This window comes from Lissotriton helveticus, chromosome 1_1 (genome assembly GCF_964261635.1).
Source record: "Lissotriton helveticus chromosome 1_1, aLisHel1.1, whole genome shotgun sequence".
NCBI lineage: Eukaryota > Metazoa > Chordata > Amphibia > Caudata > Salamandridae > Lissotriton > Lissotriton helveticus.
Window position 1 is genome coordinate 1,390,224,905 of NC_136057.1, and position 26,991 is coordinate 1,390,251,895.

A 26,991-nucleotide genomic window follows, 5' to 3' on the forward strand; every position below is an offset into this window, starting at 1 on the left:
ACATCTTGCAACCATTCACCTGCAGCTGCACAAGACAGCGAGGAATGTGGGCCAACTGTCTGACAGGATGGAGAGAATGACCACTGCAGTGGAGGCAAACACAGAGGCCATCTTGACACAGCGGGACGTCAACCGGCACCGCCACCGCCAGCTGCTGACACGCCTCTCGGCGTACACGCACTCTAACCATATCATCGGCAACGCCACATCACAACTGTCCCGAAGATCTTTGGCCATGCAGATCCAAATGGTCCAATGCTGCCAGGATGTCGCAAGAACACTGGAGCAGGTCACCACTGCAGTGCAGGGTCTGCAGGCAACTGGCCACGGCCAGGCAGGTGGGGGGATGACGCTAGTGAGGAAAACTCTAGCCACAGAAGCCTTTCGTTGCCACTGGTGACAGTTCCCCGCCGCAGCACCAGGCCCACTGCTGCCTCACGGGCAAATGCGGAGGAAGATGTGGAGAGGCGACTCGGAGCGTCGGGCCGGAGGCGCCATTGACAATTTGTGCTCACCATGCAGGGCCATGCTGATGAGACAAGCATGCCCTAAAAAAATAAAAAGGAGATGTATGACTCAATACACCTCTAATCTATCTGTTGTAAATAATGCAATATTATTGTGAATACAACAATAATATTTATTCAGTACCAGTACATCAGACTCATGTCATTTTTAGGTCTCGCCCTGGAATAAGCATCCAAAGGATGCATTCCAGGGACGGAGACGTATAGTCATCTGTCTGGAGGGAAGGACGGACGAGAAGGTGCACGCGCTTCTCCCCGGCTGGATTCAGCTGCTTGCACGCGCACGTCGGCTCCGTCCACATTCACAGCAATTCCCGCGCCGTGCACATCCCCACACATACACACATGCATGCGCATACACACACACAGACACTCGCTCGCACACACTCTCTCCCCCCCCCGCAGTCATCACACACGCATACACACACGCACGCATACACACAGACTCCAAGACACATACACACACGCACGCTCACACACATACAGAGCCCCCCGCCGCCCCACGCACACACACATGCCCCCCGCCCTCGCAGCTCAGCAAAGGCCCCCACTCACCGGTACTCGTCTCCAGGCGAGGGCTCGTTGCAGGCGGCGGCGGTCTCTTCCTTCTGTGCGTGCGAGGCTCTCTCACCGGGAGCCCGCCCGGGCTTCCGGTGTGTCTTGACGTCCCGCCCCCGGCCTGCCTGACTTCCGCCCGGGATTGTACACCTTGTTTTTCTCGCCGTCTGTCTCGCTGTGACGGCCTGGTCGTGGAGCAGCGCTGCGTCACAGTGAGGTCTGGCTATCTCTCGGGCTTACAGTCATGCTATATTCAGAGGGCTGGCAAGCTTGGAATGCGCATTTTATAACAATAGGGAAACTCTGGAATCCACAGGGTCCTGGTAAGGCTAATATTTCAAGGTAAAGTTGTCCCTTTGAGAGCAAAAGTGTTGACTCAATAATCACGAATGTGTGAATTCAAAACAATGTTTTCATAATAATGTAGATCAGACAATACTTGCAAAAATAACGTTGAGGTGAGCAAAACGCGAATTGAGGACTAAGTGCTCAGTGCTGAGGCAAGCACGATACATATGTGTGATTTTAATTTATGAACTGTTTGTTTATTTTCAAAGTAGAAATACAGCCCAATTATTACAAATAAATTTCATGAAACTGGTTCTGTATTAATTTTCAATGACATTTCAAACTACAGATTTAGAGTCGTTATCAGGACAAAATTAAATGTAGTCTGGGTTAATTGTACATAAAATACAATACATAGACAAAAAAAAATAAAGACAAACGGAGATAACTTGGTGTGCAGTGCTGTGTTCTAGAGTGTGTTAGGTGTAAAGACAAAGACACCATGGTTCCAAGATGTAGGCTTTATTTACAGACGTAGTAACAGCACACCAGAAAGGGAGGCGCAGAAAAACACAACGTGCTTACTCCCCAAAGAATTTCCTTAATCTGACTCAACATTCAGCTGGCGTTTAGAACACCAGCTGATTACATCATAATGGAGGTAAGTGTGCGAGGAAGTACGGGGGCCTAAGAGGGAAAAGGGTGGAAGGTTCTGGAAGGAGGATACCAACACAACACATCTCCCTCGAGGAAAAGAGAAGGGAGGGGAAGAGTGGGAGACCAGTAGAAGGTCAAGGTGGAAAGGAAGCAAGAGAGTTATATAATCACAACAAAAATGAAAAGTACGTAAAAGCTTAACTTGAGTAATAACATTAGGTAACATGGCAAGACAAATGTGGCCGAAGTGGCAAGCCACTAGTAGCACTCACAATCCTTAAGGTTTAACAATCACTCGACTACAACTGCTCGTACTGTTTTCTTCTGCAAATGTAACCCCTAGAAGGACTCTCACATCTTACAGGTTGACTTGAGGCACTATTAACCTGAACCACCCCCGATTCAATGGCATTGTTAGCTGAACTCTCTTGTTGCTCTACCTCTTGAATTTGGGCCGAGGCAACGTCACAGTCACGTGGCTGTATGTCCCCACAACCTTTGTCTATGTCGAAATCATCTTCATACATCCACTTGGTACACTGTTTAATGTGTACAACATCATATGGCACACACTTATCTTGTTCCTGAGAAGTGCTAAACTCATCATTGACAAGTGCCTCACACTTCTTTCTCTTGCACACAGAAAGTGCGGACACAAGCCACGCTTCTGCCATCGCTAAGTAAAGCAGAGTTGCAAAGAACTTTCTTCACAGAAAATGGCTGGGTATAACGGCTTTGCCTTTTCTCAATGAATCCACTCCACTTGACTCTTACCAAATCACCCACAGTTAGGGCCTCTGGCTTACATTTGTATTTTAAGTCGTGTTGTTCCTTGTACATACTCTGGGCATCTAACAAATTCTCCTTCACAATTTCAGGAGACCACTCAACTCGGCTGTTTCCATCCATCCAACATTATCTTTCGACATGGGAGGTCTTTCTGTCATCAATTCAAAGGGACTGGATGCTGTGCTGTCACTAGGAGTTACTCTGTACACCCATACCATTTTATACAATTCATTTCTCCAGGACAATCCATTATTGTCAGCGAACTGTACAATACCTTTAACCATCCGATTAAACTGTTCCACTGCCCAGTTCCCGGCAGGATGGTACACAGAAGTCATCTTATGTACACTACCATTCCTTTCTTTGTTTTTGGGCGTAGGAGCTTCCCTTGTGGCCATCAACAATTCTTTTTTTAGTTCAACGCTTTCCTGTGTGATTTCATGACTCAAATACATCTCCTGTTTCATTGCGAATTTACACTTTCTGTACTCAGCAGTCATACCTTTATCATGCAATATGCTTAAAACTTGAAACAAATTTCTGTTGTGTTCATCTATACTTCTACCCATCATCAAAAGGTCATCTTGAAAGATAAGCAGGTCCCCAAACCCTTTGAATATCACAAGCATTAATCTTTGGAACATTGTGCCCGCTAACACTAATCCAAAGAGGACTCTTTTAAATCTAAAACACCCAAACAGTGAAATAAACATTGTAAACTTTCTACTGTATGGATGCAGAGATACCTGATGGTAGGCCACCGTGAGATCAATGGCTAATTATTTTACCCAGTTGCTATCACAATAGACATTAACAGCAGGAAACCACATCCAGCGTTATAAAAACAAAACGTAACTACTGCAAAAAAAAAATAGCCAATGCCATTTACAATACTAAAAGCTCAAACTTATCCTAATGCGAGACCTATTGCATTGCAAATGCTTGTTTCAATTGTCATGCATGAGTGAAGTGTTGGGTGAGGAGAGTGGGTGCACTAGAAACAGTTATTTGTGATTTGGTTGCGGCATCTGTGTCCTTCAGCTGGATTTTCCCCGCGTGCATGACGCGCATGTGCAGGTGGCCGGTTGTCCCCTTCCGACTCACTGCCAGATATCTCAACAGGTATCCTGCGCTTGGTAGCAATGTTGTGGAGTATTGCACACACGGCCACGATGCGGCAGCAGACCTCAGGCTCGTATTTGAGGGCCCCACCAGTCTTGTGCAGTATGCGGAAGCGGCTCTTCAAAAGCCCAAATGTCCTCTAAATGCAATTCCTAGTGCGGATGTGTGCAGCATTGTAACGCCGTTGCTGTGGTGTTGCAGGGTTGAGGTAAGGGGTGTGGAGGTACTCACGGAGACCATAGGCGCTGTCACCTGAATGAAAGGAGCACAGGGCGAGTGCCTGTTCTGCGCAGCTACATGATCACAGTGTACTATTTGGGGGCATGTGTACTTACCTAGTAGGTGTCCTTCGCCAAAGTCTCCCCTGGCCAGTCGTGTGTGAATGCCGCTGTGCCGAGTCATGTGTGCTCCCCGGGTATTGTGCCACTATGTCCGTGATGTAAGTCTTAGCGTTGCACACCATCTGGATATTGAGGGAGTGGTAGGACTTGCGGTTGCGGTACATGTATTCCGTTGGTGCTGGCGGGCAGATGTGGATGTGAGTACAGTCAATGCATCCGATTACATGTGGGAATTGCGCAACGTTGTAGAAATGTAGCTTGGTCTCATTCAAGTCCTGTTGGGTGGTCGGGAATGAGATGTAGTGGTGTAGCCGGGTCAGCATTGCCTCCAGGAAACTCCTTAGGCAGCGGGACATGGTGCTCTGGGATATCCCCCCTGCAACAGCGACTACCCCCTGGAAGCTTCCGGAGGCCAGTAGGTGCAGGCTGCACAAGACCTGGACATGGGTGGGCACGGCATTGGTCCTCCTTGTTGGGTGCTGCATCAGGGGGTCTAGGTCCCGGATCAGCTTGATGATCATTGCCCCATTCAGGCGGTACTTAGAGTAAATTTGCCCGGCAGTTTGGCCCAGAAGGGTGACCCGCAGGCGGAATATTCGCTCCTGGATCCTGCGTCTGTTCCGTGCTGCAGCCTGGAGCCTTCACCGCCTGACCACCATGTAGAGTCGTGGCATTGTGAGAGTCCTCATGCTCCTACAGTGTTTCCTTAAGTGTGTTCGTTCAGGACTGCACCTGTGGCTCATTTGGTTTTTATTTGTAAAAATTTTAATTTTCCTTAATGGTTACCACCTAAATGTAAATGTAAATGTATATGTGGGTGTACTTGTAAAGCGCACTGCGACTCCATGGAGTATCCTGGCGCTGAAGACCGCTGGGGAACCCGTCCTGGTTTTCCCTGTGAGATGGTCCCTTTCTGGGTATCTCCAAGGTGAAACCAGGCATCCCCGGCGTCTGTGGGGGGCCGTTGTAGAGATGAGGCAAGCTTAATGCCCAGAGTTGCCGAGTGTGTTCCCTGGTTAGAGTAGGCACCGAGGCAGGAATTATCGAGTCCGTTTTGACCCTGGTCCACGACCCTGCCGCATCGGGAATTGAACTTTGGTCCCGGGCCGTTCTCTGCTTACGGGTCTGCCGCCTCTAACCAGTGAGCCACACCTCTCCACTTTTGGTTCTCCTTAAATTGCGCGTCGCAAATAGCGATTTTCAGCTTTTTCGCTAATTGCGAGTTGTCATAAATTGCGTTAGCGATTATTTTGCGAGATCGCAAAACAAATCGCAGAATCCATGGATTCTCGCTATTTCCGAATCGCTATAGGGGTTCCTCCTAGATTCTGCGATTTATTTTGCGATTTAGCTATTTTATTTCTGCGAATTCGCAATTTCTGTGTTTTTCACATCATGAATTGCTTTTCTGTTAATTGCGATCGCAATAGCTAATTCGCAGCTATTGCGATCGCAATATTGCTTCATGAATCTGGCTGTTAGTTCCTCCCTATAGTGACCCAACTCGGGAGTACTCCACAGCAGTCGCCAATATAGCAACGGACGTGAGGACATTAAATCCGCGATTGGGAGGATATCCAAATCCATTCTTTGTGGTACTAGGGGTGTATTTTTTGGCAGGGCCAGAATTTGTCTAATAAAATTATTTTCAGTTATATGTGGTATCAGGATTGATGGGTGGTAACTCTGGATCCATGTATGTTGGTGTGGAAAGAAAGGAACTGATGTCAGCTCGAATCGGTGAAGCCTATGTAAGCATGCACGTCAGGATTGGCATGAAACAATGTTGACGCAAAGTCACCAGCGCTACATTCCGGCACGTATAGGTACTGCAAAATCTTTTCCGGATACAGTCTGATGCTTGGCGGAATATTTAAAAAATGAGGAATCGGCAGCTAGAAGTCTCTCTTAGAAAAAGAATGATAATAGCACACACGTAAAATCACTTCATTTGTGCTCTTTACAAGTCTCTCTAGTTGGCACAGGAGTCAACCTACAAAAATATGCTGATGTAATCTTTACAGAAGGATTAGAACTAACTATAAGATCTCTCTGGAACGTGACGAATCAAGAAACTCTGGCTGTGAAAGCTACTGTCCAAAATCACATGTCTGTAGAACTAACTCCTAATGGGGACAATGGGCATAACTTTGACCTTGGAGGTGCAAGTGAAGGCAAAAAGTGCTTCAGTATTATTTTGTCAATTAAATCAGAGGAGAATGAAGAAAGTACTCCCGGCTAAGGGTTTTCCAGTTGCAATAAACATTCTTCTTTCTGCAAATTTAGAATGCTGCAAATGTCCCGACAAAGACGTTAATCGAGATATTGCTTGTAAACTACAAACTCTTTAGCTTGCCACAACACTTAGTTAATGGGTCACAATGAAATACCACAACACTGGCTTGATGGACAAAGTCCTTTAAACTGTTGAGTCTGGGTCACTTGAAAAAGATATAAACTAAAAGGTTACAGTGCTTAAGTCATCCAGGAGATGTCAAAGATTGAAATTCATTCTCTAACCAATAAAGACAATGTTCATAGGATCGTGGGCAGCATGGACACTTCGGCCAATCAGTGCTCTACAAAATGCCATAATACATAAATACATACCTCTGAGGAATTCACTGGTGAGGGAAAGTGAAAGGCGAGGAGGGAAATTTGACTATAATACAGGGAAATGCCAGGCTCTGACAAGCTCCAACTCGCTCCATCTCATACCCCCTAACCTAAAAGGAAAATCATAACAAACACTCTCCTTCTCTGGAAATGCCCACAAAACCTGGAACTCACTCCCTAAGGACCTACGCTGCAGCCCTTCCTTCTCCTGCTTCAAACGAGACCTCAAATCTCTATTACTCAACAAATACTTCAGCTAGGTGAACAAGTTACTTACCTTTGTTGGTTAGTTATAGATTCCTGCCCCTAGAATCACCCCCATGCGTCAGACTGGATCCAGAGATTTTTTTTCTTAGCAGTACCCCTGTGCGTCGGTAGGTGGCGACGGTCGACTCCATATCCGTCATCGGCATCGTGGTCACCGGCATGACGTTGCGGTGCCTACTTAGCCGCCGCCCCTGATCGCTGACGTCAGTTCTGACAACTTTCCATGCCAGAAGCGCAGAGCCATGAAAGACATTGACCACTGATGCGCCACAACTATGGAAAAGTAAGGGAGTCCCTAACCCTAGAAGTCAGTTTGCGGAGCGGAGAGGATGGGTGAGGCAGTAAGGAATCTACAACTAACCTATGTCTCTTACAGCTACATTGTTACCAAAGGTAAGTAACTTGATCATCTGAAAAAGACAATTAGTTATAGATTCCTAACCTTAGAATGGATACCTCAGCAATACCAACCCCAGTGGAGGGTCACCGAACCAAGATCACACCTGAAAGTTCTGGAGGACAGAATGGGCAAAATAGCCATCCCTCCGGACATGGCTGTCCAGGCAGTAATATCTGGTGAACGTGTGCATAGATGCCCACTTTGCCGCCTGGCAGATGCCAAGGAGTGGGACTCCACGTGCCAATGCAGTAGTTGCTGCCGTAGACCTAATGAATTGAGCACGCAGCCCCACTGGAGGTTCCTTCTTCGCTAAAACGTAACCTATTTTAATAAAAAGGAAAACCCGTCGGGATATGGTAAGGTTTTGGACAGCCCGACCTTTCTTGGCACCCACAAAGCCAACAAAGAGTTGATCATCCACCTGGAAATCTCTGGTGCAGTCAAGGTAGAAGGACAGAGCACGTTTAGGGTCCAGACGGTAGAGTCTCTCCTCCTCCTTGGAAATGTGCGGAGGCGGGAAAAAGGTGGGCAAAGTGATCATCTGTCCTATGTGAAAAGATGTAACCACTTTAGGAAGAATGAGGGTCTCGTTCTAAGCACCACTTTCTCCGGATGCACAGAGAAGAAAGGGGGCTAAGAAGAAAGAGCCTGAAGCTCACTCACCCTGCGAGCAGAGGTGATGGCAACAAGAAAAGCAGTTTTCAGGGTAAGAAGCCTGAGAGGACAGTTGTGAAGAAGCTTGAAGGGAGCACACATAAGATAAGTTAAACCGAGGTTCAAGTCCCACTGGGGCATTATGAAAGGAGATGGGGGAAAGAGATGAATAATGCCTTTAAAGAATCTATTCACAATAGGGGACTTGAATAAAGAGGGCTGATCTAGTAGCTGAAGGAAAGCAGAAATAGCTGCAAGATAGCCTTTTAGAGTGCCAAGAGCAGAACCCTGCTGGGCCAAAGAAAGAATGAACAAAAGAACCCCAGAAAGAGGGGCAGAAAGGGGATCCACACCATGCCACACACTTATTCCATCGGCAGGCGTATACCCTTTTCGTGGAGGGACGCCAGGCTGCCAAGATGAGGTTACCAACTTCGGGCGGAAGGTCAAAAGCTGTCAACTGTTGCCGCTCAATCTCCACGCAAGGAGGTGGAGGCTGGACAGGTTCGGGTGGAGGAACGTCCCCTGTTGCTGCGACAGAAGATCCTCCCGAAGGGGCAGGGAGCCCGGGAATCCTTCTAGCCCTCGAGTGGCGAGTCTGCTTTATCGCCAAAAAAGCAACAGCCATGGAAGGGCATGTCCAGCAAATAGACTGGACATCCCCCTAAAAGCTAGACGTCCTCAACCAGGTGTAGCGCCTAACGGCTAACAATGTGGCAATCATTCTGCCCGTGAGTCGGTGGTATCCAGTCCACATCTTACCGTGAATTTTGTTGCGTCTCTCCCACCCGCCACTGCCTGCCAGAGAAGGGCCAAGGCCAAGGCATCCTCCAGGCACTCAGGCAGCACTTGCGCGACCGTATCCGAGATAGTATGTCTGTATCGGCCCAAGAGGCACGCGGTATTCATGGACCGCAGTACCAAGCTGGAGGAAGAGAACATGCGCTTTCCAAGATGAACCAGCTTCTTGGATTCCCAGTCTGGGGGAGCAGAAGGGAATGCGCCCTTGGAAGAAGAGGCTTGGACCACCAAGCTCTCGGGGGAAGGATGTTGAGTGAGGAAAACTGGGTCGACCGGAGCCGGGCATGGGGCAATCGTCCTTTCCACAGGAGCCCCAGTGCTGGGCTTGGACCAGGTGCCCAGAAGGACAAGAGTGGTTCGTTGAAGGGCAGAAGGGGTTTCGAGGAGGTTGCCGCAGGCTGAAGCACCTCTGTCAGGAGATTAGTCCTGAACGCAATGAAGGGAGCTCCAGGCCCAAGGCCTCCGCTGTTCTTCGCCCCACCACAGCTCCCTCATCTGAGGGAGAAAGCATGCCAAGGTCTGGGGAAGTGTCCAGGCCACTGGCTTCACCCAAGTCCTCTCTCTAGTCCGGCTCTTCCAGCTGGTCAGCCAAAGGGTCCAGCGACCCCTCCCAATCCTCATCACCACCTTCTCGGCGATAGGGAACATCAGGGCTCAACAGGGGAACAAAAGTACCCTCCGCCATCAGATTCGACATAGACTGACATCGGTCTGGCTACGGGTCCATCTCCGTGGGGGGTATCGAAGGCCAGGACCCCCGGTCCGCTTTGCCGTGCCCGAGGGCACCCGGCAGAGTAGGGCTGCCTCAAGATACTATGGAGGGCTTTGTAAAAAGCACGAAGTTGGGCAGGGGACGCCCAGCTCCCGAAAACAGAGAGAGGCGCAGAGTCATCCCAGAAGGAGGAACCGAAGACGAAGCCTTAGAGCGACGACGCTCCGGATCCCAAGTCACATCAGCTAACCGACGAGGAGCGCCGGTGCTTCTTTGCCTTCTTCTTGGACGAGGTGTGATGGCTCCGCGAGCGGTCTCAGGACCTTCCCCTCGAGCGAGACCAGGAGCGACGCGAAGCCGATTGCCGGGCCTCCAAAAGCTTTTGGGACCGCTCCCGCAAAAACTTAGGATTCATGGCCCGGCAGTTGGAACACGACTTTGGGTTGTGGTCGGGCTCCAGACACCAAAGGCACACGAGGTGCGGGTCCGTCACAGACATCAGTTTGTGACAGGCCTTGCACTTTTTGAAGCCGATCCGATAATTGGACATCCCTCACACACCAGGAGCCAAAGACTTGAAAAGGAGTCGACAAAATGTCAGAAAAAGCTTAGACAAAAAGTGACTAAAGGGGTAGCCCTCTCTGGATCTGCGCTAGGCTGGCAAGAACAAAGAAAGAACTGACGTCAGTGCGAAGGGGCGGCGTCTAAGTAGGCACAGCAACGTCATTCCGGCGACCACGGAAAAAAATCTTTGGATCTAGTCTGACGCTTGGGGGTAATTCTAAGGTAAGGAATCTATAACTAACTGTTCCTTTCAGATCATGCAATTACTTACGCCTCCCAAAGACCCAACTCTCTTGGATATTTCAGTTGGAATCTATTCCTTGCCAACTCAAACTCTATCCTCTTCCCCAGTTCCCAATTACTTTACAGATTTATATTAACTATGCTCTCACTGTGTCTACTTTAATTTTCTGTGCTCCTATTTTCTGTATATGACTTAATGTGATGCCTTTTTACCTCTCGCCATGTACTTGTGTAAGTTTATTCTCTAAACATGTAAAGCGCTCTGTTACCTTTGGGTCGAGCCAGCGATATATAAAACTCAAAAAATAAAAATAAATAAGTAATTGAGAGGCACCAACTCACTGGTGAAGAGGAATGTCAACTGGAGGCTTTGATAATCTTAATTATATCACTGAAGAGAAAAATAGCCACCACTATTTTGTTTGTAAAAGTTCCAAAACAAGCCGAAAACGTGTTACTTACCTGTAACAGTTTTGTGGCTTGAGGCTTCTCTAAATTTACAAGTTGCACATTCTTCCACCATCTAGACGTTCAGTTAAGTGATGTTCCTCATAAATAAAGTATTACTTTGGGCATCAACTATAGGAGAAGCCGTATGATTCATGAAGTGGACTGTAAGCCTACAATGCTCCAGTATGTTATCACCCTCTTTAGGTTATTTGACCTCTTATGATATGTGGTAATTCTGAACTGTGTGTTATATTATCCTAATTACTAACATGATTTGCATTATTCCTTTCCAAAGTGAGGACAGGATTGTTCCATGTGAATCTAGAATAAGCTTAAATTGCAAAACAATCTTTACAGGAAAGTAACTAGTTACTTTGGCAACATGAACCTGTTCTACATTCCGATGCAATACATCAATTACAGAACCAGATTTCCTCTATGAAAGAGTCTGTGAACAATGAGTAGTCACAAACAAATGTCTTAACGTGGTCTGTCCCACTGCTGCTTTCTACCTGGATTAAATAACTATGCAGTATAGGTATGTTTTTATGTACATAATGTGGCTGCACTGCCAATGTCGGGTATCAATGCATTGCCAAGGTAGACAAAGTACCCATTTCCTTTGTAGAATGTGTCCCTGGCGTGGTTCATAGTGTATTTCCTAATACATGTACTGTCTCTCCAACTGATCTAACAGTCCAAGAATTCCCTATTAAATGTGAGACATACAATATAAAAACATGTCTGTCTGACGGATTCTGTTGCATCCATGTTATACAATATTGCCTTTCTAACATTGTGTAAAGCCCATTCAGCCACAGAGCTTACTTTTTGAAAGAAAGTCTGCTACTGATATTATGATTAATGGAAAAGCAGAACTAGGTTGAGGGAATTTTTGGATGTGGCCCCATCACAACCATATTTTTATGCATATGTAAATATATCAGTTGTATAAGGCAACCTAATTTCACTGTCCATAAGGAAGGAAGTCATGCTACCAAAAAGCAGTTTTTAACAACAGATGTTAGGGTAACTTCAGCCATTGATTTAAAAGCTAGCAGTGATATATTTAAAATGGCTCAAATTCGATGCTGGGCGAATGTCTATCTGGTGGACATACTCTTTTCATGCCTTCCAAAACAAGCATTTGCAATGCAATAGGTCTCGCATTATTAAAGTTTGAGCTATTGCCATTGGTAATAAGAATGCAACATCAATAGCTTAAACTTTAATAATGCTAGACCTATAGCATTGCAAATGCTTGTTACTTTAGAGCGTGTGCTGTTATTGCCAGAACTGCCGACTTTGGAACTAGAGTCCGAGTCCTGGCGTCACCTCCACATCCTGTGATTTTGGGCAAATCCCTTACTCCCCTGTGCCTAAATCAGAACCTTGCTTAGGAAGACAGTGAATTAAAAAAAACGTATAGGCCTTCCAAGGTAAAATGAATAGCCACACTCGACAGCCATAAAACCTATCTCTGTGACAAGGACTCTGGATAAGCCATACTTTTGTCCACTGGCCTAGGTGAGGAAATGACACCATGATGAACCATGCCACTTATGTGGGTGCGGGATGGATACCTCAGCAATACCAACCCCAGTGGAGGGTCACCGAACCAAGATCACACCTGAAAGTTCTGGAGGACAGAATGGGCAAAATAGCCATCCCTCCGGACATGGCTGTCCAGGCAGTAATATCTGGTGAACGTGTGCATAGATGCCCACTTTGCCGCCTGGCAGATGCCAAGGAGTGGGACTCCACGTGCCAATGCAGTAGTTGCTGCCGTAGACCTAATGAATTGAGCACGCAGCCCCACTGGAGGTTCCTTCTTCGCTAAAACGTAACCTATTTTAATAAAAAGGAAAACCCGTCGGGATATGGTAAGGTTTTGGACAGCCCGACCTTTCTTGGCACCCACAAAGCCAACAAAGAGTTGATCATCCACCTGGAAATCTCTGGTGCAGTCAAGGTAGAAGGACAGAGCACGTTTAGGGTCCAGACGGTAGAGTCTCTCCTCCTCCTTGGAAATGTGCGGCGGCGGGAAAAAGGTGGGCAAAGAGATCATCTGTCCAATGTGAAAAGATGTAACCACTTTAGGAAGAATGAGGGTCTCGTTCTAAGCACCACTTTCTCCGGATGCACAGAGAAGAAAGGGGGCTAAGAAGAAAGAGCCTGAAGCTCACTCACCCTGCGAGCAGAGGTGATGGCAACAAGAAAAGCAGTTTTCAGGGTAAGAAGCCTGAGAGGACAGTTGTGAAGAAGCTTGAAGGGAGCACACATAAGATAAGTTAAACCGAGGTTCAAGTCCCACTGGGGCATTATGAAAGGAGATGGGGGAAAGAGATGAATAATGCCTTTAAAGAATCTATTCACAATAGGGGACTTGAATAAAGAGGGCTGATCTAGTAGCTGAAGGAAAGCAGAAATAGCTGCAAGATAGCCTTTTAGAGTGCCAAGAGCAGAACCCTGCTGGGCCAAAGAAAGAATGAACAAAAGAACCCCAGAAAGAGGGGCAGAAAGGGGATCCACACCATGCCACACACTTATTCCATCGGCAGGCGTATACCCTTTTCGTGGAGGGACACCAGGCTGCCAAGATGAGGTTACCAACTTCGGGCGGAAGGCCAAAAGCTGTCAACTGTTGCCGCTCAATCTCCACGCAAGGAGGTGGAGGCTGGACAGGTTCGGGTGGAGGAACGTCCCCTGTTGCTGCGACAGAAGATCCTCCCGAAGGGGCAGGGAGCCCGGGAATCCTTCTAGCCCTCGAGTGGCGAGTCTGCTTTATCGCCAAAAAAGCAACAGCCATGGAAGGGCATGTCCAGCAAATAGACTGGACATCCCCCTAAAAGCTAGACGTCCTCAACCAGGTGTAGCGCCTAACGGCTAACAATGTGGCAATCATTCTGCCCGTGAGTCGGTGGTATCCAGTCCACATCTTACCGTGAATTGTGTTGCGTCTCTCCCACCCGCCACTGCCTGCCAGAGAAGGGCCAAGGCCAAGGCATCCTCCAGGCACTCAGGCAGCACTTGCGCGACCGTATCCGAGATAGTATGTCTGTATCGGCCCAAGAGGCACGCGGTATTCATGGACCGCAGTACCAAGCTGGAGGAAGAGAACATGAGCTTTCCAAGATGAACCAGCTTCTTGGATTCCCAGTCTGGGGGAGCAGAAGGGAATGCGCCCTTGGAAGAAGAGGCTTGGACCACCAAGCTCTCGGGGGAAGGATGTTGAGTGAGGAAAACTGGGTCGACCGGAGCCGGGCATGGGGCAATCGTCCTTTCCACAGGAGCCCCAGTGCTGGGCTTGGACCAGGTGCCCAGAAGGACAAGAGTGGTTCGTTGAAGGGCAGAAGGGGTTTCGAGGAGGTTGCCGCAGGCTGAAGCACCTCTGTCAGGAGATTAGTCCTGAACGCAATGAAGGGAGCTCCAGGCCCAAGGCCTCCGCTGTTCTTCGCACCACCACAGCTCCCTCTTCTGAGGGAGAAAGCATGCTAAGGTCTGGGGAAGTGTCCAGGCCACTGGCTTCACCCAAGTCCTCTCTCTAGTCCGGCTCTTCCAGCTGGTCAGCCAAAGGGTCCAGCGACCCCTCCCAATCCTCATCACCACCTTCTCGGCGATAGGGAACATCAGGGCTCAACAGGGGAACAAAAGTACCCTCCGCCATCAGATTCGACATAGACTGACATCGGTCTGGCTACGGGTCCATCTCCGTGGGGGGTATCGAAGGCCAGGACCCCCGGTCCGCTTTGCCGTGCCCGAGGGCACCCGGCAGAGTAGGGCTGCCTCAAGATACTATGGAGGGCTTTGTAAAAAGCACGAAGTTGGGCAGGGGACGCCCAGCTCCCGAAAACAGAGAGAGGCGCAGAGTCATCCCAGAAGGAGGAACCGAAGACGAAGCCTTAGAGCGACGACGCTCCGGATCCCAAGTCACATCAGCTAACCGACGAGGAGCGCCGGTGCTTCTTTGCCTTCTTCTTGGACGAGGTGTGATGGCTCCGCGAGCGGTCTCAGGACCTTCCCCTCGAGCGAGACCAGGAGCGACGCGAAGCCGATTGCCGGGCCTCCAAAAGCTTTTGGGACCGCTCCCGCAAAAACTTAGGATTCATGGCCCGGCAGTTGGAACACGACTTTGGGTTGTGGTCGGGCTCCAGACACCAAAGGCACACGAGGTGCGGGTCCGTCACAGACATCAGTTTGTGACAGGCCTTGCACTTTTTAAAATGGCTCAAATTCGATGCTGGGCGAATGTCTATCTGGTGGACATACTCTTTTCATGCCTTCCAAAACAAGCATTTGCAATGCAATAGGTCTCGCATTATTAAAGTTTGAGCTATTGCCATTGGTAATAAGAATGCAACATCAATAGCTTAAACTTTAATAATGCTAGACCTATAGCATTGCAAATGCTTGTTACTTTAGAGCGTGTGCTGTTATTGCCAGAACTGCCGACTTTGGAACTAGAGTCCGAGTCCTGGCGTCACCTCCACATCCTGTCATTTTGGGCAAATCCCTTACTCCCCTGTGCCTAAATCAGAACCTTGCTTAGGAAGACAGTGAATTAAAAAAAAACGTATAGGCCTTCCAAGGTAAAATGAATAGCCACACTCGACAGCCATAAAACCTATCTCTGTGACAAGGACTCTGGATAAGCCATACTTTTGTCCACTGGCCTAGGTGAGGAAAAGACACCATGATGAACCATGCCACTTATGTGGGTGCGGGATTTACGTGGGTGCTGGATTGCATCGAAAAAAAAAAACACAGGCTAGTAGACGGACCATATTCAGGAAGTAAAACAGTTACACAAACCGTAATTTAAAGTAGCAAAGGAAAAACCTTTTAGCCTGCTAGTTAAGGACTTTAGGCCAGTGTTTGGTGAGTTTGCTAAATACATTTTTTGACTAGAATAATAAACACTGAATATTGGCAAGGGCCGATTTTCAAAATAGCGGGAATATTTGACGTTCCTTTTCAGTGAGGTAACTTTGGTCCCATTCCTCGCAACACTGTGATTACCTTTCTCCAGAGGGACGCAGCATTCCCAGATGAGCATATCACCACTCTACACTGTTCAATGGTATGAGAACAACTCCAAAAGTACAAGCCATCTTATGCAATATATAAGCATTTTTTTAAATGACAGATTCAATCTAAACAGACTACTTAGTGTATTCATCTGTGTATTAAATTGGGCAATAGCAACACGGTACATGCTAGCTTTCTGATTAAAGATGGAGACCAGCAAAAATATATTGTTGAGTTGCAGAGGGTGAGAAGCCATGAAAATCACGATTTTCTCATTGCGTCCAAAAGAAGAAGAGATATTGGAAATTCAAAACGTTTTCCTTCTTTGGCCTTCGCACTCTACGGAACCTAGATACCAGAACTACCATGGGTTGGTGTGGTTCGAGCCACACACATTCAAAATACATATCTATCGTAAGCACTCAGAAGCTCCACTCACTAGCATGTATGGTACTATACAAAAACAGACAACTAAAATCAAACTAAAACAAAGTAAAACTCCAGGGAAAGGGCTTTGGGGTAAGGCACGTGCCTTTTAAAAAACAAGCGCTCGGATACCTTTGGGACGAGTTTGCGCTATATAACACAGCAAAACAAAACTAGAGAGCCAGGTAGTCCACAAAACACAGATGACCTGTACAATCTGTAACCTGAAATCCAGACCCGAAGAAGAACCTGCATAGGTTGCATCCGAGTACCCAGAACTGAAACACCAGTGCAATCTTTACGTCCTGCACAGGGACACCCAGAACTCGCAGAAAGTACACAACATACAGTCCCAGACACCGAAGAACGATCAGTGTGTGCTTTGCCCGGACACCTAGGACTCGGACAGTAGAATAAACTGCACACGCAGTGCCCATGATTAGTGCCTTCCATCTTATAACCACTATGCTGCTGACCTACTGCCACTCGTGAAGCACAGCATCCATATGCACCGGAAGGCAACAGGGCGTAGCTCACGTCTGCCTGATTAGGGGTTGAGAGTTCACCGCCTAGTGATCAGACGGAAATAGACACCGCAGGAACCGTGCTCAACACCCTTAATTCACAGGAATGGTAAAGCAAGTCAGCTGGACTCGTGGCCAGCACAACCCCTAAAGTGTTCAAGAGCACATCAGTGCCCGTGAATCACACTCATCTCTGGAAACCTCTGCCATCGAGCAATGAAGCAGTGTGACTATCCAGGAAGTATGGATGTTGTAGGTTAAGAATACCATTTGTTAGAACCAGTGACGCACAATACTCAAGTAGGGCTTTACCCCTCGAGGGGGCACTCACCCCCCGCGTGACAATCGAAATCACCAGGAACAGCCACAACACAGACAATCCCTGCGTTGACCAACAAAGCTGACCTTATGCCCAAATGCTTCCTATTAATGGAAATCAAGCAGCCAGTGTCTGTTGCAGCGCCTCTGCTGCTAACACGCCAGTGAGTAGTGTGCGCTTGCGCGCCACAGCGACACACGTGACCACATGGCCTACTGGTGTCTATTACGCGCACCAATCGCGTAATAGACACCAATAGGCCATGGGCGGAGCAATGCGCCGCCTGTGGCCTATTGCGTGCATTCTTTCATTAAAAGACGCACGCAAAGGCTAATAGCTGCTCACAAAACGAAAAGCACACGCACGAGCGTGTGCGATTCCTAGGGCAGATTCCAAACCTCCTTTTTCACCTACTAAAGGACTCGCACTGCGCAAGCAGTGCTGCACAGTGCAACGCAGGGCGCAAGCCCTAAAAAGCATGAATCTCTAGTATCTTAAAAACATGAATTATCAGGCTCTTCCCTGCATGTCATAACAGCTGTCCAATGTATTCTTGATGAAAATGTAACTTAATTAATACTCAGTAAACTCAAAAAATATTGAGTAAAAAGTCTCTCATCAGGTAGACTTATGTGCTGGTCCACCTCCTGACCAACTAACTGATAATCTGCCTCTACCCCACTTTCAAATGTCTGCCCCCCCTCTCAAACACTAGATCACCCATTTAAGCCATAACCTTGCCCACCTTAAACCGTACCTCACCCACCTCGGTTTCCAGCAGCCTGTGCCCAATCAGGCTCATGGACTCCCCGAGGAGCTGTAGATGAGCAGCCAAGTCAATGGGCTGCGTCTCCGTGACTTTCACAGGAGAAGAGGAGAGTGCCAGTAAGCTGGAGGGTGACTTCTTGTGAGGCGATGTGGAAGAACCTGGAGATAGAGAAAATGAAAGAGAGAGAGACGTGGATAATTTGTAAAGGGTGAAACAGTGTCACAAAACCTATGCTAGGCAGATGGTGCCTTTTGGATGACACAGTCGTCAACAGTCTGAGAAATGTTTATTTCCTCACTTGGCCTCCTTTAGGAAAGGTATGTGGTGAAGTGCGGTCGAGGGTGTGTGTGTATCGGTTTAGTTCTTGCAAAGGCTCTACCAATAGTCAGTATTCATATCAAGCACACACAGAGTATGTCTTGAATGAAGAGCAGTTCAGAGTCCCTTTATTCATGATGATTCAAGCACAAATAACCTGTGCATTGCCCAGATAATCTGTGCTTGTGCAACAAGGCATCAACTCTCCTTTAGCAGGGCAAGCAAGCTTCTATTTTACTCTCTCCATGCCTATTAGATATGGTTAATGTATTTAGGAGCAGACCCTATTAGACAGGAAGGAGAGAATCAGTGATACACAGGACAATCACAACTCAGAAATCGCTTGATCCTAACTTACAGTAAAGAGAATCATGAAATCATCAAGATTATGAATAAATATTGGAATGTCCTTATGAAAGGCCCAGACATTGGATGCAACCTGGGAAATGGACCTAACATAACCTAGAGAAGAGAGCCATCATTGAATGATAAATTGGTACATAGCTATTTTACTACATCACGGGCCCGATCAATGTTTTCTGCAAGTGTGAGAAATGTAAACCGTGTTGAATTGCAAAGAATACTAAGGAAATTGTGGACTTTAAGGGAAGAACTTTCCTCATCGATGAAAAAAATCAAGATATAGTTTACATGTTGGAATGTAATTGTGGTCTAAATATATTGGCAGCTCCATCTGCCAATTAAAGAGGAGGATCTTAGAACATATTCGAGCAATAAAAAACAATAACTATGCAATGACAAAACATATGAACACACATCAGGGAAACACCTGGCATGAAGTACTGGGGCATTGAATCAGTACCCACCAATGAGAGGGGCGGGGATAGAACAATAAAACTGAGACGCCTTGAATCCAGATTTATAATTCAATTCCGTACCAAACAACTATACAGATATATTCATTAATTCATTAATTCATCCATTCTCTCTCTTCCTCTCTCTCTCTCTCTCCTGTGATGAATGTAACTAGAGTTTTCCCAACCTAAAAAGAGAGTTGGGTTTATATAAACCAGAAGGGGTTTGGCCCCAACGTCTAACAGAAAGTCCTCTGCTTGGTAGCTCAAACAGGATTGTCTCAAAAGTGAAAAACAGTTAAGCAATCAAAGCGTGTACCGAACATCATTTTTAAGAAGACGGTCATTCAATAATATTTTCTTACCATTTTCTCAATGAACACCTTAGCTGGCAGACGTAGATGACAAAAACATTCAGGCATTTACACGTGTTTCACCTGATGTGATTGTCACCAATTGTGACAATGTGGGTCATTGACAAACATCACCCAACTTCATTATGGCTCACCTAATCCAGAGCCCAGAGCACGACTCACCTGACCCAGAGCACGACTCACCTGACCCAGAGCACGACTCACCTGACCCAGAGCACGACTCACCTGACCCAGAGCACGACTCATCTGACCCAGAGCACGACTCATCTGACCCAGAGCACGACTCACCTGACCCAGAGCACGACTCACCTGACCCAGAGCACGACTCACCTGACCCAGAGCACGACTCACCTGACCCAGAGCACGACTCACCTGACCCAGAGCACGACTCACCTGACCCAGAGCACGACTCACCTGACCCAGAGCACGACTCACCTGACCCAGAGCACGACTCACCTGACCCAGAGCACGACTCACCTGACCCAGAGCACGACTCACCTGACCCAGAGCACGACTCACCTGACCCAGAGCACGACTCACCTGACCCAGAGCACGACTCACCTGACCCAGAGCACGACTCACCTGACCCAGAGCACGACTCACCTGACTCAGAGCACGACTCACCTGACTCAGAGCACGACTCACGCACAACTCACCTGACCCTGAGCACAACTCACCTAACCCAGGGCACGACTCATCTGACCCAGAGCACGACTCACCTGACCCAGAGCACGAGTCACCTGACGCAGAGCACCACTCACCTGACCCAGAGCACCACTCACCTGACCCAGAGCACCACTCACCTGACCCAGAGCACGACTCACGCACAACTCATCTGACCCTGAGCACGACTCATCTGACCCAGAGCACGACTCACCTGACCCAGAGCACGACTCACCTGACCCAGAGCACGACTCACCTGACCCAGAGCACGACTCACCTGACCCAGAGCATGACTCACCTGACTCAGAGCACGACTCACCTGCCCCAAAGCACGACTCACCTGACCCAGAGCACGACTCACCTGACCCAGAGCACGACTCACGAACAACTCACCTGACCCAGAGCACGACTCACCTAACCCAGGGCACGACTCACCTGACCCAGAGCACGACTCACCTGACCCAGAGCACGACTCACCTGACCCTTAGCATCCCTCCCCCAGCCCCTGTCATGTCCCACCCGGCCCAGTGAATGCATTACCCTGTGCATCAAACCTCACTGAACACTGAATGTTCCTCAGCGTGCCCTGCGCAACCAACCTCACCCTGCTTTGTGGAAACCTCACCCTGCCGTTTTTGCATGCCCTGCGAGCTCCTTACCTCTGCCCTTTAGTGTGCCATCAGATGAACTGAATTTGCGCTTTACAGTTGTGGCCTCTGCCTTGTTCTGTTTGTGCTGGAGGTACTGAGCCCTCTGCTTCCAGACCTGTGGAAGGAAGAGAGTGGGAAAGATGAGAACTAGGGAGCTCTGAGAGAGGGGAACTGGAGGAGGACAGAGGATAAGGCCAAATAAACAAAAGGTGGGCTCTTTCAAAGAGGAGTGGGAGAAAATTTGGGGAAATGCTTTGGAAGAACTACATTTCTCCACATTAATTCCCGAAAGAATATTTTTGCTACTTTTCTCTGCCCTGGTAAGCTGCTTCAAACCAGAATTAATTCTCCAATTTCTTCATTGGGGACACTGCAAGAAATGCACTAATTTAATACATATTTCAGAAAACGACCATCACCTCAGAAAGGACACGTTTGGAAAGCCAGGAAACTAGGAATATAAAGTTGTAATTTAAGTCAGCTAACGTTTGTATTGTGTTGGAAATCGCTTAAGTTGTGCAGGACTATCCCAATTGTTTAAATTGCAAATTTCTGCCATTTAGAAAGCCAACTCTTCCTTTAAAGTATTTAAATGCAAAGCAAAGAAGCAAGAGTTGCAAACGAGCAACTGCGCTGCATCGGTCTATCAAAACAACTTCCCCTTTAAGAAACAGCGCAAAATACTAAAAAAATAGAGATTGGTGAAAGTTTACCAGATAACTGCATTATCAGGGTAACCACTGCCCAATTCTGAGATTTCACTCAACAACTAAGGGCATTCTGGAAGTTGTAGCTACAACTAAACAATTTGGAATATAGTTCTAGAACACAATGGTTCACAGACCTAAAAAGCTAACCTAGATATGGTGTCCAAGATGGCATGCCGCCATCTGGCAACCATGACAAAAGTTTATTACCCTCTTTTGCAATTGCTGCATATTTTCCCTAGTGCAATCCTTCAGTTTTTGCAGAGGTTTTCGAGTTGTATATTTTGACAAAATAATATTTTTGCCTTTGTTGCAATTAGTCTGTGGTGATGCTTTTAGTAACCTCCAGAGAGAAGGTGCTGATATAACTCCTTGTTTAAACTCTTAGTGGCCACCAAAGTTATCAAGGGCTTTTTAAGTCTGGCAAGAAGTACATAGCTGTGAGCATGATAGAGAGAGAGAGAGAGAGAGAGAGAGAGAGAGAGAGAGAGAGAGAGAGAGACAGTGCATCTCTCTCTCTGGGATTTATGAGCAGAGATAACCGGCTTTATGGATATAAACTCTGGTGTAAAGCATGTTGCTGGAAAACCATAGGAACAGGGGTAAAACTGCGATGGATAAGATACATGGTGGAAGAGGTGGATCGGATAGCGATAAGAACTGGGAAAAGTGGACAGGAGAGAGGTGAGAATTAGGAGAAGCAGACAGGAGAACGGTGAGAACTGAGACAAGTGTGTATATATAAGAAGGGTCAAAAGAAGGGAAATAAGCGAACTGGATAGGAGTAAGTAGACCTCGCTAAACGACAATGCATCAAACTGAGAAAGTAAGACCCTCTTTCCTGTGTATACCACACAGTATCATAGAATAGACAATATACCTATTTAAATAGAACAAGCATTGGCATAGCCAATAGGTCTCGCATTTGGGACCTTATAAGTGTTTAGCCATGCAACAGTTGGTGTTGTGGCACCAAGGATATTTTGCTGCATAACTAAATACTTATAGGGTCCAAAAAGCGAGACCTATTGGCGATGCCACTGCTTGTTTGTTTTTTGCTGCTGTTTTGTTTAAGTTGCCAGATCTACAATAGCTGGACATGGTTTTTGTTAACAGTTCTTTGCTTCAAATGAACTTGTTTTCATTGCTCTAAAGAACAAGTTACTTACCTTCGGTAACGCTTTTTCTGGTGGATACAGTATCTGCCTGTGGATTCCTCACCTTGTGAATATCCCCTGCGCCAGCAACATTCGGAAACTTTTGTAGCTCTCCACGCCGACGAGGACGCGGACGACATCACAGAGGCACGGCTTCGCTCGCGACCTTGCTGACGTCAGCGCATCCATAAGAGAGCCCCGTCGGCGTGATGACGTCAGTTCCGCCCTTTTTCCCGTGCCCCCGAGGCACACGGACGGACCGACATAAATAGGTACAGTATACACAGTACACAGTATTCAAATCAACACACACAGTGTGAAATCAATACAAAAAGCAAGAAGAAATAAACATTTCCATTAAAAGATATAACCATAAAATAATCATTATGCAGGCATAGAAGAGTGGACAACGGGGAGGCGGGTGGGTCAGTGAGGAATCCACAGGCAGATACTGTATCCACCAGAAAAAGCGTTACCGAAGGTAAGTAACTTGTTCTTCTGATGGATACATCTGCAGTGGATTCCTCACCTTGTGAATAGATTCCCACAGCAGTCCCCACTCCCAGAGGAAGGTGCCCACTCTATATCAAGAAATCCTATAGGACAGAGTGCGCAAAGTGGCCACCCCTCCTCACTTCGGAATCTAAGCAGTAATGCTTCGCGAAAGTGTGGAGGGAGGCCCAAGTTGCCACTCTACTAATGTCCTCAACAGGAACACTACTAGATAAGGCAGATGTAGAAGACTTTGTGCTGGTAGAATGAGCTCTTAAACCCTCTGGAGGATCCTTACCGGCCAAAGAGTAACAAATCTTGATGCACAAGACAATCCAGCTGGAAAGTGTGCGCTTGTGCACCGCTCTGCCTTTTTTGCAGCCAGCAAAACCCAAGAAGAGCTGGTCATCCACACGATAGTCTTTAGTTCTATCAAGGTAGAAGCTCACCACCCTCTTTGGGTCCAAACGGTGAAGTCGCTCCTCCTCCTTGGAAGGGTGAGGGGGAGAATAGAAAGAAGGAAGAGTAATGGACTGCCCCAGAGGGAAGGGAGTCACCACCTTAGGCAGAAAAGCAGCTCTGTTCCTAAGAACCATTCTTTCATCATGAATGGTCAAGAATGGGGGGTTTGAACTCCGAGCTTGAAGCTCACTTACCCTCCTTGCCGAGGTAATAGCAACTAGAAAGACAGTTTTAAAAGACAACAGTCTCAAGGGACACTTGTTCAATGCCTCAAAGGGAGAACCCATCAAGTAGGTTAAGACAAGATTTGAGTCCCATTGAGGCACAATAAATGGAGTGGGCGGAAATTTGTTGGTAAGGCCCTTAATAAAACGTAACACAATAGGAGATTTAAACAAGGATGGCTGATCCGGCAAACAAAGGAATGCCGACAAAGGCGATAAATAGCCCTTCCCAGTGGCCACTGCAAAGCCCTGCTGGGCTAAAGAAAGAGCAAACTGAAGGATGTTGGATAAACGGGCCCTTAAGGGGTCAATAGACTTCTCTCCACACCATGAGACAAATTTGGACCACCTATAGGAATAAACAGACTTGGTGGAGTGCCGTCTGGCCGAAAGATTAACATCCACCACGTCTGGCGGGAGAGAGAAAGAATTCAGATTGCTCCATTCAATCTCCAGGCATGAAGGAGGAAGCTCTGGAGGTGGGGGTATAGAACCTGCCCCTGCGACTGCGAGAGGAGATCTGCCCTGAGAGGGAGAAGGAGCGGAGGGCACGAGGAGAGGTGGAGAAGATCTGTGTACCACACCCTTCTTGGCCAATCCGGGTGATCAATATGACTTGGGCCCGGTCTTGGCGAATCTTCCTCAAAACCCGAGGAATCAAGGGTATGGGAGGACATGCTTAAAGGAGTTGTGAGCCCCAACTCAACTGAAACGCGTTCCCCAGCGCTCCCTGCATCGGATACTGGAGACTGCAGAATGACGGGCAGTGAGAGTTCTCGTGAGTGGCAAACAGGTCCACCCGAGGAGTTCCCCACGTCCGGAAGATGTGACGAACCACCTCCAATGAAGCCTCCACTCGTGATCGGCTGAAAACTGCCGACTGAGACTGTCTACACGTACGTTCAGAACTCTGGCTAGATGATTTGCCATCAGACAAATCTGATGGTCCCGAACCCAGAACCAGAGAAGCAGAGCCTCTCTGCAGAGACAATGCGACCCCACTCTTCCCTGTTTGTTGACATACTACATCGCAGTAGTGTTCTCCGTTAGGACCTGAACCGACTGACGGAAGGGAGGCCTTAAGTGCCAAACGTATCGCCCGCAACTCTATTTTTTTTTGCAAAAACGGTTTTTATTGGCAAGCAGGTGGAGAGATACAATACAGAATAAAGCAAGTCAGGCATCGGTTAACGATGCGATAAAGCGGCACAACTCCAACACTACACCGTTTATAATGAACAGTCCCCAACTGACCCCCCCCCTCCTACATCTCCCCCCCCCCCGTAGCCAGTGTGTCATGCTCTTCTCTTCCAGTCGATGATGTGTCATCAGCACTCGTCCTGAGTAAGGACCACAATGGAGGTTAAGAGGCCCCCCTCAACGGAGAGTCCCGACCCCCAGATCAGCCAGCGGTAAGTGTAAGTAGTGTGTGCACCTTGGGGAGTGTGAAGAATCCCAAGTTCGGTGCCCTCACCCCGGGGTCCCCCCCTCATCCTCGCTCTGGTCGTCATCCGGCAATTGAAGCGCTACCACCAAGGCCTCCCACGCCCTGGCCACCTCCAGCGCTTTGTCATTGTCAAGACTCCTAGCCTGTCGCAGCCGCAATGTACTCTCCGCTTTCGCCCAGCGCTCTAGTGTGGTCTTCCAGCGCAGGTAGCTGGGGCCTTGAATTGACTTCCAATGCATGGAGATCTCCCGCTTAGCCAGTATTAAACCCAGGTCGCAAAATTTGCTGGTAACTCGGTTGCGAGGGGTGTGAGGGAACCACAACAGAAGGCATGTGCCCATGTCAATATCGATCTGCCGGTCCGTGACAGCATTCAGGCAAGACACTACCGCCTCCCAATAACCCGCTAGCTTGGTGCAGGTCCAGAACATGTGGGCGAAGTCCGCATCCGCGGTTCCGCACCTGGGGCATAGCGAGGAAACCCCCTCGAAATACTGCGAGAGCTTCATCGGTGTTAGGTACACTCGGTGTAGAGTGAAAAACTGGACCATTTGGAACCTGGCGTTCCTTGTGCCCTTCCACGCTCTGCGCAGTAGCTGTGGCCACACCGTGTCAGGAATAGGACGCCCGATGTCCCCTTCCCGTTTGGCTTGTAGCCCGTCTAAGGGCCGCAAGGCCGTAGATGTCAGCCGTCGGTAAAGGCACGTGACGGCCTTATAAGTGCCAGCGGCCGTCACCACATACTGGCAGCACTCCGAAGTCGGGGGTTCAGTGAGCCCACTCCTCCAATATCGGCGAACACCTGCTACCAATGCAGCATGCAGCAGGTACCCACCCCTCGGCAGACCGTAGGAGTCCTGCAGCTCCTGAAACGGGAGCAGCGAGCCGTCCCTGTAGAGGTCGCCGACCATATGCAGGCCAAGTTCCTCCCAGACTGCTAGGGCGGACCAGTCGCCACCATGAGGGAAGGCAGTGCACATCCCGAGCGGGATGTCTGGGGCGTAAGGGCGAACAGCACCAGAGCGCTTGTGCGCCCGAAGCCAGCAGCTACGGATCGTCCGTTCCTCCAAAGTGAGCAAAGCTAGGTCCAGTTTCTGTCCCAGAACTATAAAAGAGATGATATGCCTCGGGAACAATTTTCCTGGCGCGTCCTCCGGGCCACGGAACTCCAAAGCCACTGCCTGGGTCAGCCACTGCAACTGCGCTGCTAGATAGTACCACTCGAAGTCCGGGGCGGCAAGGCCTCCGTCCGCCCTGGGGCGCATCAGCGTGGTCAGCGCAACCCGTCTCCTGCCCGAGCTCCAGATGAATCCCGTCATCAGGGAACGGAGTCCGCTGAAAACCGATACGGGTATCCAGATCGGCAGAGTGCGGAACAGATACAGCAATCGGGGAAGCGCTACCATCTTCAGCAGCGCGACTCGACCCGCGACCGAGAGCGGCAGCGTCTGCCAGAAGCCCATGCAACCCCGTAGGTTCCGAATTGCCCTGTTGATGTTGCCGTCGAGGAGGGCCGCTGCCGAGTGATAGATGTGCGTGCCCAAATAGGGGAGACAATGGTGCTCCCACTGCAAGGCACCCTCTAGCTGGGTGTCATCGGCCCTCGGAGTCAACGGGAAGAGGCAAG

At 48.4% G+C, this 26,991-nt stretch overlaps 1 protein-coding gene across 2 annotated transcripts in view; it reads right to left on the reverse strand.

Moving 5' to 3' along the window:
- The window catches only part of HMGXB4 (HMG-box containing 4), a 402,840-nt gene that overhangs the window by 45,485 nt on the left and 330,364 nt on the right, over window positions 1-26,991 (reverse strand). The window contains exons 6-7 of one of the 2 annotated variants that reach the window (XM_078684139.1): window positions 20,885-20,990; window positions 18,053-18,213 (exon numbers count right to left, since the gene is read on the reverse strand). In XM_078684139.1, coding sequence (XP_078540265.1) covers window positions 18,053-18,213; window positions 20,885-20,990 — 267 coding nt within the window. Of the gene's footprint in view, window positions 1-18,043; window positions 18,214-20,884; window positions 20,991-26,991 lie in introns of both variants that reach the window. The other variant, XM_078684137.1, reaches the window with a different exon arrangement.